At 43.5% G+C, this 9,603-nt stretch overlaps 1 protein-coding gene across 1 annotated transcript in view; it reads left to right on the top strand.

The window, feature by feature from the left end:
• Positions 1 to 4,423: 4,423 nt before the first annotated feature.
• Positions 4,424 to 9,603, top strand: part of LOC130285056 (uncharacterized) — a 30,309-nt gene continuing 25,129 nt past the window's right edge. Inside the window, exon 1 of the mRNA XM_056536179.1 lies at positions 4,424 to 4,519. Within this exon, the coding sequence (XP_056392154.1) occupies positions 4,506 to 4,519 (14 nt within the window). The 5' untranslated portion in view covers positions 4,424 to 4,505. The remainder of the gene's footprint in view (positions 4,520 to 9,603) is intronic.

The following is a 9,603-nucleotide window of genomic DNA, read 5'->3' as shown; positions in this document are numbered from 1 at the left end:
GTTTTCTATCTGGGAAGGCGCCATCCGGGAAGTCCCATTTTTTCCATTTTATTCCTAGCTGATGGCCTCCTGTCTGCTTAGTACAGCAGCCTGTAAAGTCCAGCCATAGGCTGAATTGCACAGGCTGAATGTCAGTATAATACTCACATAGGGCTGGGCAGTATACCGGTTCATACAGAATACCAAAATTTTTGTGCGGCACGATATGAATTTTAACCCATACCGCAATACCGGTTTGGCCCTTCCCCCTCAGGAACGAATGAATTGTCAGCCCAGTGCTGCGCTGTCCCCACATGGGGGAACTAATCATATGTGACCCGCGAGCGCTGTCCTGCCTCCCCCCCCCAATTAATTATTAGCTCAGCGATGTTCTGTCCCCATCGGGATAAATACTCACGTATCACCCGCAAACGCTACCCTCCTCGTCCTCCTGTTTGTTGCGTCTGCCGGCGCTGACACTCTATACCAGTGGTCTTCAACCTCTAGATGTTGCAAAACTACAACTCCCAGCATGCCCGGACAGCCATTGGCTGTCCGGGCATGCTGGGAGTTGTAGTTTTGCAACATCTCTAGGTCCGCAGGTTGAAGACCACTGCTCAATACTGTATCCCTATGCCCGGGCTGCAAAACGTAAACAAAATAAACTTTAACTCACCTTCCCCGTCGGTCCGGACTAGAATGGAATGTCGGAAAGCCGTCACCCTATTACCGGTCGCAGCGATGTTCCTCCTCGGCCGGTGATAGGTTGAGCCCACTGTCATGTAAGAAGCCGGTGATAGGCTGACGGGTGTCCGACGTTCACGTCCCCAGGAAGAGCGTAAGGCCAACGTAGGAACATGCGTTAAAGTTTATTTTTGTTTACCTTTTGCAGCCCGGGCATAGGGATACAGCTATAGAGAGGCAGCGTCAGCGGCCGCAACAAACAGGAGGACGAGGAGGGCAGCGCTTGCGGGTGACGTGAGTAGTACCCCGATGGGGACAGCGCAGTGCTGGGCTAACAATAAAAAAAAAATTTTTTTTGGGGGGGGGGATTGGTTAATACTGTTATATACCGTGGAACCGCCACAAGTTACAAAAATGTGTGTGTGGGGGGGTTTAATACCGTTATGTACCGTGGAACCGTCACAAGTGGAACCGCCCAATAAAGCCCTCTATTATCACCCCCCCCCCCCCCAAACCAATGCATAATAGGTTTGCCAGATTTGTGCACCATGCACAGTGTAGCAGAAGCCTATTGAAATCAATGGTACTCTGCTGCATCATAAAGTTCATGCTGAATATTCCTGCTGAATTCCACACGGACATTTCATCGTGTGGACATACCTGTAGGCTGCTTTAACATGAATGTAAAATGGAAGTAAGTCCCAGCCCACCTGTGAGCCTAGTGACCTGGACTCAAGACATCTTGATGATCTATGATTGGGGTCTTGAGACCAGTTGTTGGACCAGAAGTTGTGCTTATGAGATGTCCTATATATGTGTAAAAGTGGCCTAAATAAAAAGGACTTTCAGGTAAATAAGATCTACATTGAATAAATTATTAAGCACTCATTTATACTTAGTCCTGGTTATACAGGACAGGTAGTGCATTAACAAATGGTGCTCTCTCTCTCTCTTCCCTTCTTTCTAAGCTCTTGGTTGGTAAAATACAGATAGCTTAAGATCTTTATCATCACTTCTTAAAATTCAAGAAATCTCTTCCTTTGTCCTCTCTACATCAGTACTGTACAATTATTGTACAATGCCCTCTGTACAATGTGCATGTAATCCCCAATCCAAAGAATAGGGGATAACATGTCTGATCGTGGGGGGGGGGGGGGGGGGGGGGGTCTGGCCACTGGACCCCCCCCCCCCCCCCCGCAATCTCCAGGGCGGCAACCTGTAATCCGATTAACAAAGCAAACTCCGCTTTGTGTCAGATGACAGGCGGCCACCGCCTACACGCGCCCTCCATCTCAGTGGTCGGATACTCCCCGGCCACCTAAAATTTATCTGGATTGATCGATTTCTTATTTTCGATCCCTGCTCTCCCCCGGAATGGGTCAGGTGGACCCCCACATGAAGCTGCGGCAGACACGCCCCCTCCATGTATCTCTATGGGAGAGCTGGAGATCCAGCATTTGGCTATCTCCAGCTCTCCAACAGACATACATAAAACTTAAATCCCCTATATTTTGGATAGGGGATACATTTTTTTCACAATAGTTCTCCTTTAATACTACAAAACATTTGTGGTATAAGTAAGCAACCTGTGAGACCTGTATTCATTTGGTTGTCCACACTTTTGAGTTCCACAAAAAAAGCACATAGGCCGCAATGTATCAATTTGCCTGAAACCCAAACTGTCTGGGTTTCCGCGAGCAACCAATCACAGCTTAGGTTTTATATATTAACGAGCTCTGGTCAAATGAAAGCTAAACTCTGATTGGTTGCTGGGGGAAAACTCAGACAGTTTGGGTTTCAGGCAGATTAGGAAAGGAGTACTGCAGCCATAGAACACTTTTCCCCTATCCGATAGTTGATAAGTGTTCTATGGCTACAGTACTCCTTTAATCCCTTAACGACATTGGACGTAAATGTACGTCATGGTGCGGTGGTACTTAACGCACCATAACATGCGTTTACGTCATGGACATGACAGCGAGCACCGGTCCGGTGCTTGCGTCATGCGCGGCAGGTCCTGACTGCTATCAGCCAGTAATGGTGGTCCACACTGATGTCCGCCATTAACCCCTCAGATGCTGTGATCAATACAGATCACGGCATCTGCGGCACTTAATATGGATGATCGTATCGCCCGCAGCACTGCCTCAGGGATCCGATCATCTGTAATGGCGGTTGGAGGTCCCCTCACCTGCCTCCGGCCATCTCCTGGGGTCTTCTGTTCTGGTCTGAGATCGAGCAGACCAGAGCAGAAGATACCGATAACACTGGTCAGTGCTATGTGCATAGCACTGAACAGTATTAGCAATCGAATGATTGATATAAATAGTCCCCTATGGGGACTATTAAAGTATAAAAAAAGTAGAAGAATGTAAAAAAAAAAAAAACTGTAAAAAAATTTTGAAAAATACTCTCCCCAATAAAAAGCGTAAAAAAAAATAAAAAAAATGATAAACATATTTGGCATCACTGCGTGCATAAATGTCCGAACTATTAAAATATAATGTTAAACATCCTGTATGGTAAACGGCGTAAGCGTGAAAATAAAAAGTCCAAAATTGCTGTTTTTGTCACATCATATTCCCCAAAAAATTTAAAAATGTATAAAAGATTTATATACGACAATATTTTACAATTTTAAAAGTTGCAAGATTAAGGCTCGTTCACATCTGCATTTTGTACGGATCCTAAAAAAACGATGACATAACATAACAGTTCATTTACATTTCTCTAATGCACAAAGACATGGAAATCAGGCGGCTAAGGCTAGGTTCACATGGCCTTTGTCTCCCGTCCCGATTTTCTTCCGTCAATGCTTCCTAAACGGACCATACTACTAACGGATGCAAACTGATGCAAAGGGATGCCATTTAGTGGCATCCTTTTGCATTAATATTTCATCCGTTAGTATTAAAAGTCAGCCGCCTACAGACTCCTGGAGTCGGGACTACTACTACTCCCATCATGGAACAGATTTATTTCCATGATGGTAGTAGTTCCCCCACGTGGAAGCCTGGGGGCGGCTGGGGAGTCTACTGTAGGGCTTGTACTACTACCCCCATCATAGCACAGAGTATGTTCCATGTTGGAGGTAGTAATACAGGGGCTGAGGGATTGATCGTACCGGGTCTTACTTCTGAGATCCGATGCGATCAAAAGCTATTAACCAGGGGAGTGGGCGGCATGCTCTGCTCCCCTGCGATGTATATACTGTGTCTTGTACATTCATTTTCATATTCCCTGCCAGGAGCCCTGGATGGCAAGCATCGAGTGGCCATTCAGGGCTCCCAGTGTGATCCTTCCCCGGCCAGCCAAATGCGCTGCTTCCTTTTGACACATAGCGCTAAGAATATATATAGCGCAACGGGGGACAAGACATACAGTGCAGCGGGGGACAAGACATACAGCGCAGCGGGGGACAAGACATACAGCGCAGCGGGGGACAAGACATACAGCGCAGCGGGGGGCAAGACATACAGCGCAGCGGGGGGCAAGACATATAAAAGCACTGCGGAGAGCCAGACATATATTGTGCTATATATTTTTGCCCCTTGCTACACTTCTTCTTGTAGCCCCGGGTCTCAGGCTGCCGCTGTGTACACCCTGTTCCAAACTATTATGCAAATTCTCTCCGTGTCACAAAGATTAAATATTTTGTTTTTCAGTGTAACTCATGGATGGCATTGTGTCGGATTCCTGTGAGAATTAGATTACCAAGTGAACCCAATTTAAGAAAAAACGACTAAAGGTGGGTGTTCCACATTATTAAGCAGAGCACCATTTTCAAGCAATATGGGAAAGAAAAAGGATCTCTCTGCTGCCAAAAAGACTAAAATAGTTCAATGCCTTGGACGAGGTATGAAAACATTTGATATTTCACAAAAACTTAAAGGGGTTATCCAGGGAAAAACTTTTTTTTATATATCAACTGGCTCCAGAAAGTTAAACAGATTTGTAAATTACGTCAATTAAAAAAATCTTAATTCTTTTAGTACTTATGAGCTGCTGAAGTTGAATTGTTCTTTTCTGTCTAAGTGCTCTCTGATGACATGTGTCTCGGGAACTGTCCAGAGTAGAAGCAAATCCCCAAAGCAAACCTCTTCTACTCTGTGCAGTTCCCGAGACAGACAGAGATGTCAGCAGAGTGCACTGTTGCCAGACAGAAAAGAACCACTCAACTTCAGCAGCTGATAATTATTGTAAGGATTAAGATTTTTTAATAGAAGTAATTTACAAATCTGTTTAAAGGGTAGCTCCCACATCCTTTTTTTTCCCCTCTCTGTCCCTGCCTATTTCCCATCTATCCTTAACCTCCTCCCTGCCTATTTTTTTTTTTTTTTTTTACTATATAAAAAATGCAGTTTTGTCGGCCTGGTAGTGTGCTCACTACCAGGCAGACTTCCCTAGCAGGCACCACGTCACTGATGCCTGCTGGGGGGGACTTCTGCCCTTAGTTCATCTACAGGGTGCCTCCAGCTGTTTCATCACTACAACTCCCAGCTTGCCCTGACATCTATTGGCTGTCAGGGCATGCTGGGAGTTGTAGTGGGGAAAAACTGGAGGCACCCTGTGTTAAAAACAATACATGGCCACGGCGCAACCCGAGCCAGTTGATATATAAAAAAAAGTTTTTTCCTGGAATACCCCTTTAAGCGTGATCATCACACTATTAAGAAATGTGTGGCTGATTCAGAGCGCAGACAGGTTCGAGCAGATGAAGGCACATTGAGGAAGATTTCTGCCAGATCCATGCATCGGATCAAGATGCTAAAATACCATTACATGGCAGCAAACGGATATTTGAAGCTGCTGGTGCCTCTGAAGTCCCACTGACATCATGGTGTTGAGTAAATGAGAAAAATATAATTTGGAACAGGGTATAATTATTGCCAATGCTGCTTTAAGACAAAGGTGGCTATAAGGTTATTTGGTGACGTGCCCGACGTAGGCACGCCAGAAGCAATTGACGGTTGTCAGCCCCTCTGTTTCCCGCTCTCGGTGCATAGCAGCATTCTCAGAAGTGCGGAAAGTGGGAGAACAGCATTTCACCACCACAGACTGTGGAGTGCAGGCAGAAGGAGCACTTCGCAGACCTGCTCCCTCCAACCTGCACTGCTCAACTCCCGCCACACATCTCTCTGCCACCCCCGCGCTGTACATCTCTCTGCTGCCCACATAGCCCGGCCACACATCTCCCTGCCACCACCTCCACCTGCTACCATTAGCAAAACTACAACTCCCAGCATGCCCTGACTGTGAAGACATGCTGGTGGTTGTAGTTTTACCACAGCTGGCAAAACTAGAGCGAATGTACTCACGGCAGCACCGTACATTTATGGCGCATGTCCCTAAGGAGTTGAAAAAGTAAAAAATGCATGATGTGCTAACCAGCCAGGTAATAAATAAATAAATAAAAGTGTTTTAAAAATATATAACCCCCTCCCCCAATAAAAATTGTCACTTTTTCCTATTAACAAAAAATATTTAAAATGTAATTAAAAACAAAACATATCTGGAATCACTGCATGCATAAATGTCCGATCTTTAAAAAATAGATTGTTTATTATCCCATGCGGTGAACAGAGTAAACGTAAAACAATTCCAAACGCCAAAATTGAAGATTTATGGTCACATCACATCACAGAAAAAATTTAATAAAAAGTCGATCAAAAAGCCAGAACTGCACTGGTACCATTAAAAACTACAACTCATGGCTCAAATAATAAACCCTAACACAGCTCTGTACAGTTATGGTCGTAAATGTTGTCACCCCTGAAATTTTTCTAGAAAATGAAGTATTTCTCACAGAAAAGGATTGCAGTAACACATGTTTTGCTATACACATGTTTATTCCCTTTGTGTATATTGGAACTAAACCAAAAAAGAGGAAAAAAAGCAAATTGACATAATGTCATAATGTCACACCAAACTCCAAAAATGGGCTGGACAAAATTATTGGCACCTTTTCAAAATTGTGGATAAATAAGATTGTTTCAAGCATGTGATGCTCCTTTAAATTCACCTGGGGCAAGCAACAGGTGTGGGCAATATAAAAATCACATCTGAAAGCAGATAGAAAGGAACCAATCTCCCTGGGCGTGGACGGAAGAGAAAAATTTATGAAAGGTGTCAACGCAGGATAGTCCGGATGGTGGATAAGCAGCCCCAAACAAGTTCCAAAGATATTCAAGCTGTCCTGCAGGCTCAGGGAGCATCAGTGTCAGTGCAAATTATCCATCGACATTTAAATGAAAAGAAATGCTATGGCAGGAGACCCAGGAGGACCCCATTGCTGACACAGAGACATAAAAAAGCAAGAATACATTTTGCCAAAATGAACTTGAGTGAGCCAAAATCCTTCTGGAAAAATGTCTTGTGGACAGATGAGACCAAGATAGAGCTTTTTGGTAAAGCACATCGGCCCACATTTATCATTGTAGGTGTAAGTGAAGCATTTTTTTACACCTTTTTTTTGTGTGCAGGAGCACTAAATGTATTAAATGGTCACAGAGCATTTGATACATTTTGTGCAAGTCACATTTTCTGAAATTTCTCTCTTCACATACACCAAAAAGCTACGCCAGGTCTTTGATGGTGTAATTTTTGACACTTTTCAGTGGCTTTGCGCCTTTTTTACGCCTTTTTACAAAAAGGCGCAGTTCATAAATTTCAGTCCACGGCATATGCTGAATTGAAAAGCGTGTACTGCTACTCCAAAACATCTGGAATGACTAAAATATTCTACCACCAAAAGGCGCAGAATAACATACAGTGCGCCAAAATAGCGCCTTTTGTACGGAGAAAAAAAGGTGTAAACTCATTGATAAATGTCGGCCATCATTCTACTGTCTACCAATAACAGAATGAGGCCTACAAAAAAAAGAACACAGTACCTACCTACAGTGAGATATAGTGGAGGTTCAATTATGTTTTGGGGTTGTCCTGCTGCCTCTGGCACAGGGTGCCTTGAAAGTTAGGGTTGTGGCTGGGCAACGTAAAAATAAAAAGTAAAAAAAAGTGAAAAATCCCCTCCCCCAATAAAAATGAAAATTGTCTGTTTTTCCCATTTTACCCCAAAACAGCGTAATTTTTTAAATAAACATATTTGATATCGCCGTGTGGGTAAATGTCCGTACTACAAAATATAATGTTAATATCCCGTATGGTGAATGGCGTAAACGTAAAAAATTTAAAAAGTCCAAAAATGAAGCTTTTTTGTCACATTTTATTAAAAAATAATTAATAAAAAATGATCTAAAAGTTTTAGATATTCAAATGTGGTATCGATAAAAAGTACAGATGACGGCGCAAAAAATGAGCCCTCATACTGCCCTATGTATGGAAAAATGAAAAAGTTATAGGTGGTCAAAATGGGGCGATTTTAGATTAGTGATTTTGTACAAAAAGTTTTAGATTTTTTTTAAGCGGTACAAAAATATAAAAGTATCTAGCCATGGGTATCATTTTAATCGTATTGACCCACAGAATAAAGAACACATGTCATTTTTACTGTAAAGTGTATAGTGTGAAAACAAAACCCTCCAAAATGCCCAAAATTGTGGTTTTCATTTAAATTTCCTCCCTAAAAAAATTTTTGGGGTTCGCTGTACATTTTATGGTAAAATGAGACGTTTCATTACAAAGTACAGTTGGTCATGCAAAAAACAAGCCCTTATATGGGTCTGTAGAAAATTTTAAAAAAGCCCAAAAATGCAGCTTTTTTGTCACATTTTATTCCCAAAAAATTTATAAAAAATGATATAAAAGTTTTATATATGCAAATGTGTTATCGATAAAAAGTACAGATGACGGCGCAAAAAATGAGCCTTCATACCACCCTATATACGGAAAATTGAAAAAGTTATAGGTGGTCAAAATAGATTTTAGATTACTGATTACCGTATTTTTCGCCGTATAAGACGCACTTTTTCTTCCCCAAAACTGGGGGGAAAAAGTTGGTGCGTCTTATACGGCGAATACACCCCTATAGCGGCGGTCCCTGCGGCCATCAACGGCCGGGACCCACGGCTAATACAGGACATCACCGATCGCGGTGATGCCCTGTATTAACCCTTTAGACGCGGCGATCAAAGCTGACCGCCGCGTCTGAAGGGAAAGTGACACTAACCCGGCTGTTCAGTCGGGCTGTTCGGGACCGCCACGATTTCACCGCGGCAGTCCCGAACAGCCCGACTGAATAGCCGGGTTAGTGCTTACAGGACACCGGGGGGGGACCTTATCTGCCTCCTCAGTGTCTTCTCCATTCAGGGATCCCCTGTATGGCCGGCGCTCTCCTTCCTCGTCCTCACGTCGTCGCGTACGTGCGTCGGCGTGCGTGCGTAACAACGTGATGACGGCGACGGAGAGCAAGGATACCCGGCCGGCAGCAGAGACGTTCCAGAGCGACGGGGACACGGCGACAGCGATGGAGCGACATCCAGGGCATCGGTGACAGGTCCGGAGCGGTGGGGACACGTGAGTATTACCTCCTCCTGCAGTGGTCTTCAATCTGCGGACCTCCAGATGTTGCAAAACTACAACTCCCAGCTGGGAGTTGTAGTTTTGTAACATCTGGAGGTCCGCAGGTTGAAGACCACTATTGGGTTCAAAATCTTTATTTTTTTTTAGATTTTGCCCCTAAAAATTGGGTGCGTCTTATACGCCGATGCGTCCTATAGGACGAAAAATACGGTATGTACAAAAAGTTTTAGATTATTTTAGCCATGGGTATCATTTTAATCGTATTGACCCTCAGAATAAAGAACACGTCATTTTTACCATAAATTGTACAGTGTGAAAACGAAATCCTCCAAAATTGTGGTTTTTATTTAAATTTCCTCCCTAAAAATTTTTGGCGGGGATTCGCCGTACATTTTATGGTAAAATGAGAGAATTCATTACAAAGTACAATTGGTAATGCAAAAAACAAGCCCTTATATG

This window comes from Hyla sarda, chromosome 8 (genome assembly GCF_029499605.1).
Source record: "Hyla sarda isolate aHylSar1 chromosome 8, aHylSar1.hap1, whole genome shotgun sequence".
NCBI lineage: Eukaryota > Metazoa > Chordata > Amphibia > Anura > Hylidae > Hyla > Hyla sarda.
Note: the sequence above shows the minus strand (reverse complement) of the source record. Positions and strands in the feature narration are given on the sequence as shown.